The sequence below is a fragment of the Nuphar pumila genome, chromosome 4 (assembly GCF_984573655.1).
Source record: "Nuphar pumila chromosome 4, dmNupPumi1.hap1.1, whole genome shotgun sequence".
Taxonomy (NCBI): Eukaryota; Viridiplantae; Streptophyta; class Magnoliopsida; order Nymphaeales; family Nymphaeaceae; genus Nuphar; species Nuphar pumila.
The window spans coordinates 123571505-123594376 of NC_143252.1; the positions used below are offsets into that span (position 1 = coordinate 123571505).

At 36.6% G+C, this 22872-nt stretch overlaps 1 protein-coding gene across 4 annotated transcripts in view; it reads right to left on the reverse strand.

Annotated features, from left to right (window-relative positions):
• The window catches only part of LOC149840892 (CMP-sialic acid transporter 5-like), a 124685-nt gene that overhangs the window by 75830 nt on the left and 25983 nt on the right, over nucleotides 1-22872 (reverse strand). For 3 of the 4 annotated variants that reach the window (XM_090003436.1, XM_090003437.1, XM_090003439.1), the window contains 2 exons: nucleotides 20272-20556; nucleotides 19961-20077 (listed from right to left, as the gene is read on the reverse strand). In XM_090003436.1, the coding sequence (XP_089859562.1) occupies nucleotides 19961-20077; nucleotides 20272-20460 (306 nt within the window). In that variant the 5' untranslated portion in view covers nucleotides 20461-20556. Of the gene's footprint in view, nucleotides 1-19960; nucleotides 20078-20271; nucleotides 20581-22872 lie in introns of all 4 variants that reach the window. The other variant, XM_090003438.1, reaches the window with a different exon arrangement.

Below are 22872 nucleotides of genomic sequence, written 5' to 3' on the forward strand. Positions count from 1 at the left end.
GAAAAAGTTACAAAAATAAGAAAAATTAAAAGGAAGAATTATAATCATATTCAACGACATGAATATGCGTAAAATGACTAAAATACCCCTACAGCTAATACAAGAAAGAAATATATATATTATATATATAAGTAGATGGATACATGTACATATATATGAAATATATATGTATATGTATCTTCTTTTATACATATAAAATATATATTATAAAATACATTGTCTTATGGATTACAATTTAACATCTTCTTCCTCGTCAGCAAATCCTGAAAATGACAGCACACAGGATCAAATATCACCCGACAATTTAGATCTCTTGTAATGCAACTCACTGAGAGTAAACTTTGAGGAAATGAAGGAGCATGAAGAACATTTTTCAATTGCAAGGAGGAAGTTATAGAGACATTTCCCTGACCGATAACCGGAGAGGAACTCCCATCAGCTAAAGAGACTCCCCGATGTGCAGTAATAGCCTTTAAATCTGAAAAAACTTGAGAGTTTCCACATAGATGTCTAGAAGCACCAGAGTCAATAATCCATTTACTATCACGGGAAGAAAGATGGTCTCCGGTAGAGTAGGCCACACCAGCTACAGGAGAAGATGAACTTAAAGGACGATGAGAGATCAGCTCCTCATATTCTGCATAGCTAAGACTGATAGGTTCACTAGGGGAATTAGATTCATGCTCCACCTCTAGTATTGTAGCATTAGCTTTTGGAACGTTTGGCTTCAATAGAGGAAATGCAGGCCGTCCATGTTTATCCCAGCAACGACTTTCTAAATGTCCAGATTTTCCACAATAGGTACATTGCAGTTTTCCTCTACCTCACATAACTCTTCCACGACCTTTGCCTCTAACATTAGAAGTATTTCCTCATCCATAACTAGAGGGGACAGCTAAAGCAGATGACTGAGATGCAGGTTGAGATTGTGGAAGAGAGATGGCCAGTATGCTCAATCGATTATATGCATAAGCAAAAGTAGGAACATCAGACCCCGTCAACATTTGGACTTTAGCAACAGTGAACTCTGATGATAGACCTGCGAGGAACCGAGCAATCATAGTCTGCTCTTGATGATCCTTTTGTTTTGAGCAACACAAAGGTCTGTGAGCATTAAGTTTCTCAAAGGCAGCCTTAACAGAAGCATAATACTGGGCCAAGGTTTGATCACCCTGTTGTAGATTATATATCTCTTGTTCAACTTGGAGAATGTGACTCACATTTGTCTCTTGAGAATATGTATCTCGAAGATTATCCCACGTCTGTTTAGCTGTGTTATAATAAATAAGGCCACCTGCAATATGAGGTTCAATGATATTCATGATCCATGACATAACAACGCCATTATCTTCTTCCCAAGTATTATATTTTCTAGTTTTGTCATTTGGCTCAGATTCCAGTAGAATATGCTTCCTACGATGTCCAGACACCGACATCATAAACATCCTAGACCACCTTGCATAGTTTGTTTCATTCAATTTAACGGAAGAACCATACGAGAAAGGGTTGGCAAAGGCTTTGTATTCTCCAATAGCCTCATTTTTGTAATCAAATTTTGGAGCATCACCCATAGTAAAAAAAATTCCAACAACTGTTACCAAACAAAAAGAAACTCAACAACTATTATTGTTGCACAATAAGCAAATCAATGACAGTAATTTGTCTCCACCACGACGTTCCAGATCCAAAAAAAAACTCCACACTATGCAGGTCCACACCAAAAAAAACGTCTACTTCATATTGCCAACAAAAAAATTATGATACCAGTGTCTATTCCACGCAGTCATTCCAACCAAAAAAAATATAAACGCAGATGACAACATCTGCTTTACGCTGCCAATAAACTTTTGAGATCTGTATCAGATCTAACAAAAAAAATGATAACAGCGTCTGCTTCACGCTGCCAACGAAAATCTTAAGATCAGTCTGCTCCACGCAGTCATTCCACCAAAGCATAAACACAGATAACAGCGTCTGCTTCACGCTGCCAATAATCTTTGAGATCTGTATCAGATCAAAAAAAATGCCTGCTTCACGCTGCCAACGAAACCCTTATTAAGATCAACGTCTGCTTCACGACGTCTGCACAACATCCATACCACTCACCAGATCGAGAACCCATGGATTCACCACGACTTGTAGATCTGATTACAGATATGAGTCATGACATTTGTCATGACTACAGATCTGTACCAAAAGGAAAAGACTTACTCGATCTTCTGCAGACGATCTACCTTCACGCAAAAAAAAAATATTACTTTCACGCCCGATCTTCTACACATGATCTGCCTTCACGCAATCACACGATCCACTTTCACACGTTCCCAAGAACGTACTGCTCTGATACCATGTGTAAAGCCATGAGAGAGAGAGAGAAAGAGAGAAGTTGATCTTATTATTTAGGTCTAATCTCTTGTTTAAATAAAGATTAACCACAAAGGAAAAATTACAGTTAGGTCCCTTAATATTTCTAAAATATCAGAAGCACCCTTAAGCATGGATAAAACATTAGTCAGTCGACCTATCTCAACAGTTTTTATTTCATTAGTGTTGACTTAAAACTGTTAAACATTTTATATATACATATATACCCTCCCCGCACCCCCGCACCCAAGTTTTTTTAAAATGCCGCATCGCCGCATCCACACCCGCACCTATGTGACATAGCATTACATGCAAGTGAACAATACTGCCCTCATAAATAATGACAAACTACATATAGTGAGGGCAGAACCAAATACACATGATACCCTATATATTACATCACCCAACACTATTATATATATATATATATATATATATATATATATTACACATATGTATGTACAGGATAGAATGTATTTAGGATGTTTTTGTAATTTTTCTTATCTTTTCTTTTTGTAATTTATTATTCTTTTTGTTGTTAGCTAGGATCGACAAGCCATTAGGACTAGTCTAACGGCTAGTCATTTTAGACATTAGACTAGTCTAATGGCTAGTCTTTGGCCCTTTTTTTATATATAGAGGACTTCAGCCCATTTGTTTCTCATGCATTTTGTTGTGCATATTTCAGATTAATAAAATTAATATTTTTAATATTGTAAGTGGCTTATTTGTTGCCTTTGTGGCTTGTGAAGTTTGCCTCTTTGTGGGTTTGTGATCTTTGTATTCTTGAATTTATCTCATTACACAATACTCCCCTTCAAACTTGAAATGATGCAAGAGGAATCATCCCAAATTTGGAAAAGAACGACTTAAAATGCAATTTTGAATCACATTTTAGAACCTTCATAGGGCCATTGCAAACATGTAAAAATGCAACCCATAAATGTGATTCCATTTGTGAATGTTGAAGCCTCAAAACTTATGAAAGTTTTACACAAGTCTAACCCTGTGAATAACTTTCACAAGCATTACATGCTCAGCTGTGAATGTGATAAAGCAGTGACATGATATTGTTAAAATATGTGTACTCATACACATATATGTATGTTGAAATATAATCCTTAAATGTACATATATATATTTATATATATATAAAGATACGTATACATATATATGTATACGTATCTCTATTTATATATATAAATATATATTTTTTCTCTTCCTAAAATACCCTCATGGGTATTCTTGTAATTTGTCATTTTACGCATATTCCAATTGGAATATGCATTGTAATATTTATTTTATTTTTTATTTTCTGTTTTTTTTATTTTTTGTTTTCGTACCATATTGGGGGCCTCCCAATAGAGACGTTGGGAGCCCCCAACGGTCACAAATGTGACCGTTGGGGGCTCTCCAACGTCTCCTTTGGGAGCCCCCAAGGTGGTCCCTTTTTGTGCTTATAAATAGGGGATTTCCCCTTTGTATTTATTATTAGTTGGAGGAGCTTTTGCTCCATGTAATGGGTGTTACACCCTTATTTTCTTCAATGATATTAACTTATGCCTTATAGGCATTTTGCTCCTTTTGTGGGTTTACATGTTAGCACATTATGTGCTTATGTTGTTCCCTTTAGTGGGTATATTCGCACTTCATGTGCATGTGTATTGGTTCATTATTGAACCTAAGGTATTCAAAGCCATTTCTTTACATGGTATCAAAGCAAGGTCACGATGGGGTTGTCTCTTGGTGCAACGGAAAGCGTGGTGCTCAAGAAATGGTGAAGTATTCATTGTTCCTCTTTTTTTTTAGAAGTTTTCGGTATGTATCTCTTTTCTTAACATATTATGCATTATGAAACTATTTTTTCTTGCGCATTTAGTGTTTTTGATAGTTAAATCGTTTCCTTTTCGCGTGTTCGTATATTTTAAAATATCTCTTTCTAAATTTGGTAAACGTGTTTATTGTCCAAATATATAATTCTTGTTTATATATTTATCGATTCCTCATCACATATAATAGTAATTTATGTTTTTCAAAATTGTTTTCAATTATGTGAGATTTATGATTCTTCCATAAGAATTTCGTGATTAACCTATAAGCTAACTTTTTATATATGATTTCTTGCTAAATTAATGATCTTTGCTTAAAAACTCTTGTGTATGGTTTTTAATGCATTTTTGTGAAAAAAAAATATTTTGATATAATTCTTGTATGAGAATTTCTCACATCTAAATCTTTGTTGTTTACTTTTTTATGAATCCTAAGTAGCTTTTGTTAATGATAAATAGTTATGAACTCCTAAAAGTCTCTCAATGGTTTTGGTTTATTTAAAGAATTTTGAAAATTTGTTTATGATAAATATGTTGTATGAGCCATTGTGTTCATTAGGAAAGATCTTTTAAAAATCTTCTCACACTATATAGAGTGCATAGTGTATCTACTGCAACCTTTGGTATAAAAGATTTTCATTAATTTTTTATTTTTCTTCTAATGATGCAACTTTTTAAACATGTTTTTCACATAAGGTTTCAAAACCTCTTGATTGTATCTCTAAGGATGCCTACATTGGCCATTATATGGTCTTCTTTGTCTTAAATTGCATTTATCAAGCATATAATTGCATAATTAAAGCTTGAGAGACTCAAGCATTTGTTCCTTTTATGAAATACATGCATTATTGCATGTTTGCCTTTATTACGCTTTTTGCGTATTTTGTTCAAGTGATTGTGAGAGTGTCTTCGTACACTTCTTTTATAAAATATTTATGTTTGTATGCGTATTGTCTATTCATAGACATTTTCACATGATACTCTCTTTTCAATAAAGAGATGTTTTTATTGCCTTCTTTAGGGCTTGTGTTTGTTTTTATCCCTTAATGGACTTGTAAGATTGTTTATTTTATCATTATAAATGCTTCCGCAATATCTTAGTACATGTTGTCCTAAATTTGCACATTTAAGATTATTGTCATTTTGCATCTTGGTATACATATAATTGCAAATTATAAAGGCTTGATTTGTTTCTTGGATTATTCCAAATCCTTTCTCACACATGACATAGCTTAAATATTTCATGTTGTGTTTATTAAGTCTTTTTATAATGATCATGATTGAACATAATTTCGTATATATACAACATTATTGTTATATATTTCGTATAAATATTTCATGTTGTGATTGATTATGTTGGACCTTTGAATCGGCCCTCTTTGTAAAATCACATATTTGGAAAATGTTTTCCCTAAGAATTCATTGCCATTTTATGGCATTTTATCTTCTATCCATCACATGTTATATGATGCATCAAATTCTTTTTTTTTATGGCCTTATTGTTATATTAGAGATAGTTGTTAAGGTGAGTTATGGGCAACATGTGTTATGTCATTTTAGATTGTCCACTTGCCATATTATAGATGGTGGTTGAGGTGAGTTATGGGCACCTTGGGACTCTAGAATGATTTGGTATATGATCTCTAATTATGAGTGTGTCACTCGTTTGATTTTGGCCATTGATCTTATGGATGCTCTTATTTATATATAAATGTGATGGATATATGATGTTTGAAACCTTAAATGTTTCAAGGTATATTAAAATCAAGGTTTTTGGGATTATTGCCCAACCTTTTATTGTTTATGAATCTTATGAGTGCATTTGCACATTTGTGTTTTGTGCTTTTGTGCACAAGTGTTCTTGGTGTGTGTATATTCACACATTTATTCCAAAACATTGTTGTTATGGGTATTCTTTTTGAAGAATATTGTTCTATTGATTCAAGGTTTTATTTATATGTTTGTCATTACAAGTTTTATTGTCTCAATAGTCTTCTTCTTTTATAACTCTTATCTAAGTGTCATTATATGTAGACAAGAATTTTATTACACCTTTGTGTGTTGGTAGCCCTTTGATTGGCACTATTCTCTTGGTCTAGTAGCTGAACACAATTGTCTTGAGTATTATTATATGTAGACAAGGCACGTTGATTCACACCATGGTGTGTGATTTTAGTCCATGTTGGCATTTGTGTCCTTGTTCTAGTCGCTGCAATGTATGCCCATGGTTGGCTTCTTTCACTCATTTCAAGTGTCATTTTATGTAGACAAAAGATGTATTGTTTTTAGCCCATGATTGGCTTGATACTCTTGTTTTAGTAGCTGAACATACTTGTTTTTTAGTGTCTTTTTACGTAGACAAGAGATGTTTTTAGTCCATGTTGGCGTGTATTCTCTTGTTCTTGTCGTTGATACACTCATTTCAAATATTATTACATGTAGACAAGAGGTATGTTTACACACCTTTGTGTGTGTCTTTTGGCCTTTAATGGCATTATGGTTATGTTCTTGTTCCAGTAGCTTATACACTTGATTTGTAGGTTTTTTGAGGACTAATGAGGTAGTTTCTTGTAATGAATGAACTACTATTGAAAATTGCAAAATTTCATTCATAACTTGTGTTTTTAGATACAAGTGAATCATATCTATGATATATTTTTAAATCAAATTGATATTTTAGCATTTAATCTATATATTAAGTGCTTACAGTTTTTCGGCCACTTTTGTATTTGATATGCAAAATGAGTCTTTTTGTCTCAAATGATATTGATTCTTGAATCTTGGGTGGATGTTTTAATGTACTTAGTCAAATCATGCTTCTTATTTATGACATAGATCTTCTCCCTAAAGATGTGAAAAAAAACTCTATTGTTAATCTATGTGTGTTAAATATACCTTTATAAAGCCCATCTTATTGAAGTTCATATTCGTCATGCCTTTGGACATTTGTATCCATGTTCTTTTAAAACCTTTTGAACTCTTGTGTTCATTTTTACTAAAGTATGTTTGGAGCATGTTCATTAATGATTTCTTTAAGTGTTAATTCATTTTATGATAGTATATACATATGCTCATTATGGCCTTTTAGGCCCTCATTCAATAAAGCATATGTAGCTTATGCCTCTTCGTAAGCTTATTGTGGTGTCTCTTAGTGGACCATTTTGTTAGTCCCCATTATGGGGTTATGTTGGACCTTATGAATGCATTATGCATTCTTGCAATTCGTTTTCGCTCACTCTTTAACATGATATATGTTTTTGAAACTTTGGTTTTTCTAAATTTTCTTTTCATGCTAAAGTAATTATCCTATCATGTGCTTCAAATTTCTATGCATAAGTTATAATTTTGCACCTTGTTAGGAATGTTCCATTTGAGTAAAGTGCAAAGATATTTTTTACTTTTTCTTTGTTGTTATTCCACAGGATCTTGGAGATAGGATAAAGAGAAGTACCTTGGATGGATCGGGAAATGTGTTCACCATTAGAAGGCAATTGGAGGAAGGCATTTTCAAGTTTTAATTGCATCCTTACCGGAGCCTCCTGGTGTCTTGTGACTTGTTTCAATCTTTTCGTTTCCCAGCAAAGATTGAGGGGGGGTTCGTTTCCCCGCAAAGATTGAGGGGGGGTGTTAAAATATGTGTACTCATACACATATATGTATGTTGAAATATAATCCTTAAATGTACATACATATTTATATATATATATATAAAGATACGTATACATATATATGTATACGTATCTTTATTTATAAATATAAATATATATATTCTCTTCCTAAAATACCCTCAAGGGTATTCTTGTAATTTGTCATTTTGCGCATATTCCAATTGGAATATGCATTGTAATATTTATTTTATTTTTTATTTTCTGTTTTTTTTATTTTTTGTTTTCGTACCATATTGGGGGCCTCCCAATAGAGACGTTGGGAGCCCCCAACGGTCACAAATGTGACCGTTGGGGGCTCTCCAACGTCTCCTTTGGGAGCCCCCAAGGTGGTCCCTTTTTGTGCTTATAAATAGGGGATTTCCCCTTTGTATTTATTATTAGTTGGAGGAGCTTTTGCTCCATGTAATGGGTGTTACACCCTTATTTTCTTCAATGATATTAACTTATACCTTATAGGCATTTTGCCCCTTTTGTGGGTTTACGTGTTAGCACATTATGTGCTTATGTTGTTCCATTTAGTGGGTATATTCGCACTTCATGTGCATGTGTATTGGTTCATTATTGAACCTAAGGTATTCAAAGTCATTTCTTTACAGATATGTCATGGCGACACATTATCACATAATAGATTTTCACACGTTAAATTTACAACCTAAAAGCAAGCATGAGAAAGTTAAAGGCTGAGAATGTGAAACACATAAATCACTTCCTCAGGGACAAAACTTTCATAGCTAAATAACCTGTGATCAAAACAAACATTCCTTCATATTGTGACAATATAAGGAGGTTTTTCCACCAACATGAATACCTAGCTCTCCTAAAAGCCACCTTATCCAAATAACCTTAGTTGTAACATAAGTTATAGCACTACTCTGTCAGTTGTGGATAATGCAACTCTTTGCTGCCTTTTGTTCTTCCAAGAAACCAAAGAGCTCTCAAGAAAAACAGAAAACCTTGTAGTAGAAAGACAATATTGAATGGATCTTCCAAAATCTGCAGCTCTAAGATCTTGGAGAAAGAAATATCCCAAAATGTACAGCATCTCTCATATATTGAATAAACCTGAGTACACCAGCAAGGTGAACAGATGTGAGAGAGCGCATAACTGACTAACAACATGCACAACATAATTGATATATGGTCTGGATATAGTCAAACATATCAAACTCCCAACCAATTGCCTATATACAATAAGATCTTCCAGTTCCTCTCTGTTTGTAGCCCTCAACTTCACATTTGCCTCCATAGGGGAACCAACTTTCATAGAATCATCTGCTAGCCTTGCATTCACAACAAGATCAGTCACATAATTATGTTGTGACAAGTGAAGTCCTTTTTTAATATGCAACCTCCAAACCAAGGAAATGTTTCAAATTTTCTATATCTTTCATCTCAAAGATCTAAGCCAGCCTCTTCTTGGTATCCTCCACTTTTTGCAAATTATCTCTTACAATAATCATATCATCAACATATAGAAGCAATATCCTCCACCAAGGTGCCATTTTTAACAACTACAGTTGGATAAACTCCTTTTTCTTCATCTCACACCAACCCCCAACTATAATTTTTCAAGAATCCCTACACAAACCGATAACTGTAGCAAACAAGGCCAAGAACGTACAATAATAGTAAGATTCCAGCCAAGCAATCCCTAAATAAGAATCTTCAACACAAAAAACCCAGAACAATAGGTAAAACTAAGGTGTCAATGTTAAAGTACATATATATATATATATATATATATAATGATGTAATAGGTAATACCCATTAGGGGTATTTTTGTCTTTTTATTAATTATAATTAGTTGTGTTCACTAGGGACACTTTAGGGATTTTTTATTTTTTATTTTTTACTTTTTTATCAAGGGCATTATTGTCTTTATAATGCCCTTGATCCAAAGAGCCATTGGGACTCTCAATGGCCTTTTGGGTCCCTCTTTCATGTATAAATAGGGGATAAATCCCCTCTTGTATGTATGTTTGTCCCAAGCACTTATTGAAATAAAGACTCTATATTGTTTTATGTTCTCTCTCTTGCCCACTAGTGAGTTTTGTGCTTGTATCTTGATCCATAAGTGGTCTTTTGTTGTGTACACTTTTGAATGTTTGTAAAGCCCATAAGTGGCATCCAATAGTTATTTATTGTATTTCATGACATGGTATCAGAGTGAGAGGTATATATTTGAAGTGAAGAAGTGTTCATTAAAAATACATGGAGGAACGAGTGATCGTGAACTTCATTGCTTCGGAAAAGCGCATCATCAACATTTATTTCTACCTCCTCTATCTATCTATCTCTCTCTCTTCTCTTGGTACTATGGCTGAAAAGGAAATGGTTACCGTTGTTCTCGTCAAATATGAGGGGAAGAACTATAATATGCGGGCTACTACCATAAAAAGAATCTTGATTGGTAAGGAGTTGTGGGAATATGTTGATGGTTCCGGTAAAGAACCTCAACCTATTCTCATTAAATCTATTTGTGGGGATGACAGAGTAACCAAGGAAGAAACTCCTAAGGGAAAAGAGAGAAAAAAGCTCTTTTGAATTATAAAAAGGCCTTTAAAGAATGAGAAGTTGGTCATGTCAAGGTTTTGTCCCTTCCAATGGGAAGTATGCACAAAGAACCTTGTAAAAATATTTTAGACTTTGAGAGGGCCGACGAAGAATGGGTTTTTATCAAACACACCTACAAGCAAAATGATATCACCCATAAATGAGAATTACAAGATAAAATTCACAATTGTAAACAAGGAGAAAAAAGTGTCAGAGTATTATGGAACTCTCAAGAGGTTGTGGGACCAAATGGCCAAGATGGAGCCTATTTGGGATACCCCTACTGATGCTCGCCTTAGAAAAAATCAAATTCTTAGTAAACATTTTTTTTAATTTATGAGAGATCTAAGATCCGAATTTGAACAAGTTCAAAGTAATATCATCCACCATAAGAAAGAAGAGCTATCACTTATTCACGAGATTTTGGAATAAGTATGCATGGAAGAAACGAGGCTTAAATCCATGACCGAATCTAAGGAGTCTAAAGACAAAGTGTTGGCAATCTCTATACCCATTGCTAACACTCATCTCTACAAGGCTCCTCACTTCTCTAAAAATAACTTTGAAAGGCAATGCAATAATGATGGGAGAAAGAAAATCATTTGTCATAATTGTGGAGAACTGGGACATATCAAGTAATACTACCCTGAATTCAAAGGAAATGATGAGAAGAGAATAGCTACTCTAGAGGCTTCTCAGGAGGACAAGGATGCAAGCAATAGAGATCAAAAATCTATTGGAAGTGTGTCTTTTTCTCAATTAGTGAAAGCCCTACAACCGCTCCTTAAAGGCTCATTCTCCATAACAAGTGTCGCGGTCTACTCTTCCCTTCCTCCTGGTAAGATCTCTTGGCCCTTAGATTTTGGGGTCTCTTTCCATATGACCCCCAATAGCTTTGTGCTCTCCAATTATGGTATTATTCAAGTAAATCTGATGTGTTTACCGTCGATGAGTTAAAAATTTTGAATTTTTCTATTCTACAAGTTAAAATTACTTCAAAACTTAATTTAAATCTTCTTTCAGATTCCCAAATAACTGATCATGGTTGTAGTATCTCCTTCGCATCTGACCAATGTTTAATACAGGATCTTCAATCCGGGAAGCTGATTGGGGAAGGGTATAGAGAGGGAGATCTCTATTACATGGATTGGTTGATCATTCCTAAAAATACCTTTTGCCTCAATGTACAAAAATTGGATATTTTTTTGTGGCACCAAATACTAGGTCATCCTAGTATTTCTAAGTTATCCAATGTATCTCATTTGAAAAAAATTTAATGTACCGACACTGTATTCTTGGGAAAATGAAAGTCATTTCATATGAAGAGAGAACTTCTTTGCTTCTAAGCCACTTGAATTAATACACTCTGATGTATGGGGTTTAACTCCTACTACTTCAAAAGGTGGATATACTTATTATATGATTTTTGTGGATGACTATTCTCGTTTTACTTGAATTTACTTTCATAGGCACAAGTATGAAGTATTTGAAACCTTCAAAACTTTTCATAATTTTGTTACAAATTTTCTTAAAACCAATATTTCTATCTTTTGTCTTGATTCAGGGAGAGAATGACTTTTAAAACTATTTGAAAAATCATGGCATTTTGCATCAAAGATCATGTGCAAACACACCTCAACAAAATGGTTTGTCCAAAAGGAAACATAGGCATATAATAGAAACCACTAGAACCTTGTTTATTACTAAACATGTTCCAAAACATTTTTAGGCAGAAGTTGCGCTTACTGCGGTTTACCTCATAAATAGACTTCCTTCAACCAAACTCCAAAATATTTCTTCATATGAAAAACTTTATAAAAATACTCTTGAATAAGAATGACAAACTTTCTCCCAAAGCCATTCCTAGTGTTTCCTCGGTTATGGTGAAAACCAAAAGAGATTTAGAGGCTATGATTTTAAACATGATAAAGTCTCTATTTCAAGGAATGTTACTTTTATAGAGCAAGAAAGATTCTTTGATATAAATGTGCCTAAGGAAGAAAATGATTACTCTTTTTAGGAATTAGTTCGTAAATGCAAGAATGAATTATTAAATAACAATATTGATATTGACAATGAACCTCATTCCAACATCCAGTGTGGAGAGTCTCATGACATAGATAGTGAACCACTAGTTATGAAATATAGGAAAAGAGGAAGTGATAGACCTTCTAATGCCCTAGAAAATTATTCTAGCTTAGAAAATCAAGGACCAAGCACTTTTAGAAAATCAGAAGGGACACATAGACCTCTCGATAGGTTTGTATCCTATGAGTCTTTTACTCCACATCATAAAGCATGTCCGACCAAGATCTTTTCTTACATTGAACGTTCCTCGTAAAGTCAAGCCACGAATTATCCTGAATAGACAAGTGCTATGAATAAAGAAATAGGAGATTTAGAAGAATCCAAAACCTGAGACTTGAAAGATCTTCCTCATGGAAAGAAGACAATAGGATGTAGATGGATGTTTAAAGTCTGTAACTTTAGAGAGACGTAAGGCTGGATTAGTGAACAAGGGTTATTCAGAAGAGTATGATGTAGATTATGATGAAACATTCATATTCGTAGCTAGGATGACATATGTTAGAACTCTTATAGTTGTAGTTGTCATTAGATGTTGGCCTATTTATCAAATGGACATCAAGAATGTTCTTATTTACGTTGATGACATGATCATTGGAGGAGACAAACAGAGAGTTAGCTTTATTAAAAATGTTTTAAAACAAAGTTTTAAAATGATTGACTTAGGTTTTCTTAAATACTTTTTAGGGATTGAGGTTGCATATTCTTCTCGTGGCTATTTTCTAACTCAATCCAAGTTTGTTTCTGACAAGTCTGGAACTACAAATGAAAAAATGGTGGACATGTTAAGTTGTGTGTGTATCTATGTCACATGGGTGCGGGTGTGAGGGCAGGGGTGCGGCACTTTCAAAAAACTTGGGTGCGGGGGTGCAGCAAAATTATAAAAAATTATATATATATATATATAAAGTCCAAAAGTTGGACATAAATGACCCTAGGTGCGGTGACTGCACCCAGGGTCAGGTTGACCGCATCGGGTGTGGGTGCGACGCGGGTGCGGCACCTAGTTGAAGAGTCCCTGTGACATAGGTGTGTGTGTGTGTGTCTATATATATATATATATATATATATATATAGGTAATACCCAAAAAGTGTATTTCAGTCTTTTAACTATAAAGTTGTTGGGATGCTCCCAACAACTATTTTTGTAATGGGCAATATAGTTGTTGGGATGCTCCCAATAGCTATATTGGTGGTCCTTTATGTATATATAGGGGTGCTTCCCCTTAGATGGGTTATGCTTGTCTCAAGCAATTTCACCTCAACTAAATCCTATATTTTTTATGTTGTCTTCTTGCATCTAAGAGGCTCTTGTGCTTATGCTTGTGCTTGTTATGTTCTAGCCGTTAAGTGGCTCCTGTAGTTGTGTTCTTGTATTTGACCCATAAGTGGTCCTTTTGCATTCTAGTGTGTTTGCAAGCCCATAGGAGGCACTCTTTTATTCTTTTTGTATTTGATTACAAGACACTCCAAAAGTGATAAATGCAAAAATAAAGATAGATGATGGCACACATATGGATGACTTCACTCCTAGCCAACAAATGATTGGGGCACTTATTTAACCATTACCAGACTTGACATTTCACATGCAGTACACATAGCCAGTCAATTTCAGCGCTCTCCTACTACCGTGCACATGTGTAAGATTCGCATTTTTCAAAAAAAAATTTGTTTTGGATCCAGGTTGGATCCGACCGAAACCAACCTGAATCCAGGTCCACACAGTCCCCCGTGTTTCTATTTAAACCCCCCACAAGGGGGGTTTCTTTTTTAAACCTTGAAGACCCGATTCCTCCCCTGCGCGACATCCGACCCCCGAACCTTCGCCGACCCTCTCGTCGGAGCATCGCCGGAGGCGGTGCTCTCTCCCTCCTCGACTCTCTCTCTCCCCCGACTTTTCCCTTACGCAACCCCTCTCGTCGAGCTTCCTTTCGCTGGAGCCCCCTTCGTCGGAGCTACCGACCCTCAAGTATGAATCTCTCTCTCTCTCTCTCTCTCTCTCTCTCTCTCTCTCTCTCTCTCTCTCTCTCTCTCTCTCTCTCTCTCTCTCTCTGGTTGCCAACATGAGGGCGCTGCCCTCCTGCCCCTCCCCCTCCCTCTCGCTCACCGGTTGCTGATAGGAGGGTGCCACCCTCCTGCCCCCTCTCTCTTGTCTCTCAGTTAGCACACGGAAGGAGGGCGCCCCTCTCCTACCTTCTCTCGTCTCTCTGTTAACGCCAAGGAGGAGGACGCCACTCCCATCCTCCCTCGTTTCTTCTTCTTCCTTTACTTTCTCAGAGGACGGCACGGTTGTGGCCGTTGGGTGCCGACCTGGTGGGGCGTCTGAAGCCGCCACCTAATCCCCCCGCCCCCCTTCTCTGATTTCGGCAAGCCGCCCGCCTGCCCCAACTCTGTTTTCCAAAGGCAACAGCAATTGTTCGGTTGTTGCTCTTTTGCTGCTTCCTTTTTTCTTAGGACTACCGAAGAACTAGAGCCACCAACAGTGGTGGCTCTGGCTCATCAAGGGAGAGAGGGTGTCGAACACCCTTTTCCCCTTCCTGTTTTGTTCAGACAGAGGCATAGCGCATAGCTCTCCCCCGCCTCCTCTGCTCGTTGACTGGGGGCGGCAACCACTGCCGCAGGTAGTGGCCTATCCGCTGGCTCGGCTCGGCCCGCCTCCTTTCTGTTCCTCTTCCTCGTCGGCATTTCCTGCCAGACGAGAGATGTGGGCGAGCCCTGTTGTTGCTCCCCTCTCGGCTTTCTGCCACCGAGTGGACCAAGGGTCAACCGCCCCCCTTGTCCCTTTTTTTTCAAGACCGGCTCAGTTTGACCGAGCCAGCTTGGCTGTGGATCTCGTTCCACGTAAACTGAGTCAAAACTCGGTTTCCTTGAAACCAAACTTGACTCGGCTCATCTGTACCAAGCTGAGGTCTTTTTTCCAAAACATACACATCTTGGGCAACTCCTTACCAAGTCGTGCATCGGGTTGTGAACGAATTTGAGCTCACTTAGTCATTTCGTTAGCCAAGTCACATGAGTTATCTGCTTTAAGCCCGACTCGGTTCAGTCGTCCCGAGCAGGATTCGTGTTCAACCCTGACGACACAATGATCACCTCTTTTCGCCAGAAAATGGTTTTGTAACATCGTTTTTTTTTGCAGCACAATAAAATACCTTTTAGCGCATCACATCGGCGCAATGGACAAGACACGCTTATCAAGGTACAAGCCTTTCAAACCTACGCTCAGAATCGTCAACGAGTTCGACCATCTCTGAGGTATGAAAAAGTTGCATACGAGGAGAAATGACAGAATATTTCTAACTTATACGTATAGCATATACATAAATATGCTTTTAAACACAAGGACATAGTTTTGCGTATTCTTGTCCATTTAAAATTTGTCATTTACTTTGTCGTTGCGTTGTTACGTGCACAAGCTACTGCTTACGCAATTTCTTTAGTTGATGTACGGTTTCGTATATCGTGCACTGCTTACGCGGTTTATTTAGCTCGATATGCAGTTTCGCACATTGAGTCTGGCTTTATGTCATTTACTTTGTCGTCGCGTCGTTACGTGCATAGGCTACTGCTTACACAATTTAATTAGCCGATGTACGGTTTCATACATCGTGCACTACTTACGTAATTTATTTAGCTGATATATGGTTTCGTACATTGTGCATGTCTTACGCAATTTATTTAGCTCGATATGTGGTTTCGCACATAAAGTCTGGCTTTATGTCATTTACATTGTCGCCACACTGTAATGTGCATAGGCTTATGCTTTGATATATATGTATCGTATATACATATATATAACTTGGTAAGGTATGCAGTTTTGCATACTCCTGCCTACTTTGCATTACGCTTGAATTTAAAGACGCAGATTTGCGCATACTCATCAAGTCTTTAAAGAAAAAGGAGATTTCACATGCGAAATTCTAAAGCTCGTAATATTCGTTGTTTCAAAAAGCAAAAATGAATATTTGGCGTTTGCATATTCGCAACCAAGTCTTTCTCTCAACCCTGCATAACGAAAAGGCTTCGACTGCGTAGCCCTAAGTGGTACGTACGGTCCTTTGTTTTGATATCCGAAATAATGAAAGGGCTTAAAGCACAGGACCTTAAGATTTCTAAATAATGTTGGAGTTTCTTTCTGAGAAACTGATACGCCTCTCATCGTAACGGTACTATCAAACATGCACAGCATGTTAGTATTACGATGATTTGATGAGAGGTTTATGGTAACCTCATAGTGTGCATGCACAATGATGAAAAGGAAATCACATAAATGGTGATAATCGGGACTTTGAGATTTCTAAATAATGTTGGGGTTTGTTTTTGAGAAACTGATACTCATCTCATTGTAATGGTACTATCAGACATACATGGCATGTTAGTATTACGATGATTGGATAAAAGGTTTATGGTAACCTCATAGCGTGCAAATGCACAATGATAAAAAGGAAATCACATAAATGGTGATAATCACCTTCACAGGCAAGATGCTCAAATTAGTTTGAAAGACCAGAGCATATAGAATGGGTCGTCAGTTAAAATAGAACCCGATATACTCATTTGTCTCTTTATTTCCATCAAGGAAGAGGATAGGATGGTACAAAAACTTTTATAGACAGGTTGTTAACAACTACGCTCCTCGAGTAGCAATTGAACTCGGTGTCCTCGGTCATCGGAGTTAGGGGACTGGGCTACCAAAAATTATCCTAGGTGATAGGTCTCAATGACTTCTGCAGAAGTATGGATGCATCCCCTTAAATAAGTGGTCTCTTCGGAATTCTCTCTCGGTCATTAGCCGTCCCTTAGGAGCAAACTCAGCTAGTTGTCTGAGGTATCAAAATACATAGAATAACGAACCCCCACGCAGTCTCAGTTGTTTCTACGTTTCTCCTGTGCACACCCTCAAGACAGTTAATATCAAAACAAAGTTATCATGCTCATTTTGCTTATTCTGAACAGTACGTCACGAAAGGGACAACATATATGTTAGTTTTGTTCTTAATTTTGATATTTATGCACCTACCAGATTTTTATCAATCTGAGCCGTTTCATGGGTACAGGTGATAAATAGGTCAGAACGGCAGACGGTGGCGCGATGAACATGATGATATCAAGATGGGACTCTTTCCCTGACGTTTCGCTCCTGGGACATTTTTTTTGTAATTTGGTATAAGGGTTTCTTTGAAACTCCACCTTTCGTATAAACTTTAAAAACTCATTTTGAATCTATTTGGTTTCAATGAATGTATGGAGTTACAAATCCGTTGTATAAAGGAAAAGTTTGCCTGTAATGCACCCAAGGTTCATTAACTTGTTATTTCAAACACCATTTTTCGTTGAATTACTATTTTAAACTCTGAAAAAGGAATGATTACAAAATTTTCCTAAAAAGTTACAAGTCCAGGATTTTAGAGGCGTTACAACATGAGTGTTGTTATGCGTATCATTAGATACTTACAGAATTCTGCGTTTAAAGGACTTTTACTATCTTCTGCCTCTCCACTTAACTTAATTGCTTATACTGACTCCGATTGGAGAGGAGATCCCAATGATATATGGTCAATGGTGTCTTGGAAGTGCAAGAAGCAGCAAAAAGTCTCTTTGTCATGAACTAAAGTCTGAAGTTGAATATTGTGTCATGGCTACCATGATGTTCAAGATTGTATGGTTTAGACGACTATTAGAAGACATGGGAGTGCTAATAAAGTCACCCTCGTGGTTATGTTGTGATAACAAGAGCACCATTTATATAGCTGGCAACCACACATTTTATGAAAAGGACTAAGCATATCGAGATGGACTGTCACTATGTGCATGATGAATAACTTAAGAAGACTATCATCATGCCATATGTAGCATCAAAATTTCGGTTAGCCGACTTCTTCATAAAGGTGCTTCCTTCTCCCCTGTTTCACTTCTTACTTGACAAACTTTCAGTGATTACACCGTATGTTCGAGGGAGAGTGTTAAAGTATATAATATATATATATATTATTGATGTAATAGGTATTACTCATTAGGGATATTATTGTCTTTTTACTAATTATAATTAGTTGAGTTCACTAGGGACACTTTAGGAATTTTTTATTTTTTATTTTTTATTTTTTATTTTTTATTTTTTATCAATACAAAGAGCCGTTGGGAGTGCTCCCAATGGCTATATTTCTAGCCGTTGGGAGCACTCCCAATGACCCTTTGGGTCCCTCTTTTGTGTATAAATAGGGGATGAATACCCTCTTGTATGTATGCGCACTTATTGAAATAAAGATTCAATATTTTTGTATGTTCTCTCTCTTGCCCACTAGTGGGTTTTGTGTTTGTGCTTGTATCTTGACCCAAAAGTGGTCTTGTTGTGTACACTTTTGTGCGTTTGTAAAGCCCATAAGTGGCATCCTATAGTTATTTCTTGTATTTCATGACAGTCAATACCTAGTTCTACCTTAAAAAGATCAAGAAAACACTCCAACAACACTCATAAAGAGTGTGCATAGTCACACAAAAAGGCCAAATGGAACAGCAGATGTTCCAAATCATGCATATGCAGCCATACCCTTGCATCAACCACACATTCACAGCACTAATCCACGCAAATCTCAGTTATTGCCTATAACAACCACCAAGAAATTCGATAAATCTCACCCAACACATCAAACTCAGCCTCCAAAACCTTCACTAATATGATTCTCAGTAAAAAATGACCTAAAGGCATCAAATAAGAGGCATAAAAAACTATCAATGTGCTCAAGTAAAGCCAAAAACTCAAATCTGGTAACTGTTCATGCCCTTTTCAGAAAATCAGAAGAAATTCGATATAAAATCAAGTATACTCCAATTATGCCGATTCTTGATTCAAAAATCATCTAAAATCAAGACCTGCTTGAATCTACCTTTGGATGCCTCAAACTCGACCATCCAAATAAGTGATGATGACATCAGCACCCTCTTGGCATGACTCCCAATGCAAATCCTTGAAGGCAGAGACTCTAGCCCTCTTCCTCTCCAAAACACAGCCCTCGTCTCCTCTTTTGATTCCAATATGGCTCTGATACCATATTAGAAAAAATGAAAAAGATGAAGGAAAAGCATAGAGGCAAAAACTCAAGATCTTCTAAACAATAGAAAAGAATACAACATATAGGTCCCCATTCTAACTCTTATTCTAAAATGGACAACAATGACTCTTAGACTTTTTTGACTTTACAACATGCAAGTGGACAAAACTATCATCATAAATAATGACAAACTACATGAAACCACGAGACCATCATATTCACAGAGCGAGTGAAGGAGTGGGGGTGGACCAAATACACATGATACACTATATGACACCACTCAACGAATACGACTTTCTATGAAAATACAAGTACACTGCTAACCTTCATTTTTGTGTAAAATTCATGACAAGTTTTCTTCACATAACTAAGGTTACCCAAAAGATATAACAAAAAGGATTTCAAAATAAACCTGGAATAAGAGCATAATAATAGCAAAAAGAACTTTTGCAACTTCTGTCAAGAAGTTCACGCTTATAGGATTGAACTTGAAACTCCCATCCACCTTGGACATAAAGACCAAAATAGGCTGCAAGAAACAGATAAAGTGTGGTGTCAAATTCTATGAGACACTTCAGGGCAGAATTTAGCATGATAGATATAGTTGCAGCAAGCAACCAAAAGATTAATCTAGAAAACAAATAGAAACCAATATCTGGTTTCCACTACACAAGTCCATGCATCAAAATATTGACTGGCTTAAAGTTGCAAGATAAACATTACCTGTAGACCAACCAAGACGCAATCACCTACAACCAAGAGAACATTGAGGGCTCGATATTTTGAAGACAATTTACTTTTATGTCGATCATATGCCCTTGAAACAGTCTTAGTAGTAGGGGATAAGCCCAATTTGGAATGACACACACTACACTCCACAATTCCGTTCTTCATCAGGATATCTTGCCCCATCCCAATCTCAGAACCAGTTTGTGGTAAGCAGTGATGTATAAACGTTCTCCACTAGACATATAAACAATTATGGTCACGAATCTCATGATCCTGAATCTGCAAAGTACAGAGACAAAGACACTGGTAAAGAAATAGTTATCAAGAATGAATAACTAAAACATGGATGCCTTTAAACAGGAAAAAGAAAAGAAATGTCTACAAAGATGCACTTTATGGCACAACTATAATTAAATTTGCATGTTTTCTTTAATGGTGACATGGACAAAAAGAAAATCTTAGTACAAGAAATGTCACAGAGGGAAGAAAGAACTGCCAAACAAGTCAAGCAAAGCTACATAAAATTGATATTAAAAATCCATTATGTGTAATGGTAGATATCTTAGACTTCTGTTGTCTCCAACCCAGAAATCCACACACAAAGTTAAAAGAACTGCTGCCTCCCATAAGATGCGTAGAACACTCCTAAAGAAAGGTGCATATGCATATTGATAGAGAATAAGCTCACAACTCATAAGAGTCCCTTTCATAACTCTCTCTCCAGAATCTCTACCAAGATACAGCAAGCCATCCACCCCACAATTCAAGTGCAAACCATCACCCAGTTGCAACCAACCTAGATGCTTGCTGGTTATAAGAAATTGCCAATTGGCAAAAGTCATAAATAGAGAAAGAACAATTAGTTAACAGTATACTGGGGTCCCCTGACAGAACCACGTGCAAGTTTCCATGCATTTGTCATCACAAGAATGCTCCTTTGAATCCAAAACCAATTTTTGAAGGTTATATATATATATAAGAAGCAATGTTGCATACCCTTCTAGCCATATCCATGTGACAGGCAAACCTTTCTCATTCAAATATGCATGACTTGATGATTCCAAGGACAATCAACAAAAGACAAAATGTGTGGAATAAAAAAAAAGAGCCATCCAAAGGCAGCCAACCTATGGGCAGATTTACATCCCAAATCAGATTTTCCAAATGTGGAATTACATGTAGGCCACAAGGCAGCCTAAGGGTGTAAAATGTAATGCAATAATTAAATCCTTCTCTCTTTTCATTTTGCATCACAGGGATGATAATAGCTTCTAAAGGACATTTTATATCCCTTAGAAAGTAATAACACATGTTCCATATGCCATCCATCTTCTTGGTAATAAAGAGAAGCCCCAGACCTATCACACACGAGTTCAGTTGACTAAATCTTCCAAGACAATGAACTGTTCTCCCAGGTCACTCCAGTAATCCAGCAAAGAGCACAAAAAGATGGTGTAAGGAAATGAGAGCCTCCAACAAAGTTCACCAAATCACCAAGGTGGACAAACAAAAGAGCCACAATAAGATCTACCAAATCACCAAAGTGAACACGCAAAGAACCACAAAATAGGTTCACTCATAAAACCCATAAAGGAGCAAACAAAAGAGGCTCACAAATTATAAAAATAATATTTTATTGAAGTCACGTGCAAGAAGCATTATGAAATGAGAGGGGTTTCACCCCTATATATATTATATACACAAAGTGGGAGCTCCATAGAGACATTGGAGTTGGTCCAACAGCGCTACTTAGAGCCGTTGGACCAGCCCCAACGACTCTTTTTGACTAGTCGGTTGACTAGTCCAACATGAACTAAAAATAAAAAGAAAAGAAATTAAAAAGCTAACCTAGTTAGTTACATATATACATATATGTATACCTATGCCACACAGACTCTTCTAACAGGGCACCGTACCCGCGTCGCACCCACACCCAGGCGGGTGCGATACTTGGACACAGCTTCCTTTGTGTTAGGTGAAGTCAACCACATTAGGTGAAGTCAACCACACTGAGGTCAATTTCTATCCAAAAGTAGATTCAGTTAACTCTAATCAAGTTCATTTTTATCTATATTATATATATAAATACATAAATGCACACAAATACACGTAGTGTTAACTAAAACTGTGAAAAATTATATATATCCTCCCCGCACCCAAGTTATTTTAAAGTGCCGCATTTGCACCCATACCCGCACCTGCATCCGCACTCACACCTATGTGACATAGATGTATACATATTTACATAGTACATATATTATATACATATACATTTTAACACTCCCCCTCAAACTTATGGTTGGATAACCAAAAGTTTGCCTAAGAGAAAGTGAAATCTAGGAGCAACGAGAGGTTTGGAGAAGAAATCTGACAACTGGTATATTAAGGTAACATAGAGAAGATCGACAGCGTCATGTAGGTACTCCTCTCGTACGTAGTAACAATCCATCTCAATATGTTTGGTACGTTCTTGAAATGTCTGGTTATTGCCAATGTAAATGAAACTTTTGTTGTCACGGCACATTCATGATGCTCCTTAAATCTGAACTCTCATATCAGCCAGCAATCTTCTAAGCTAGATCACCTCCATAGTGG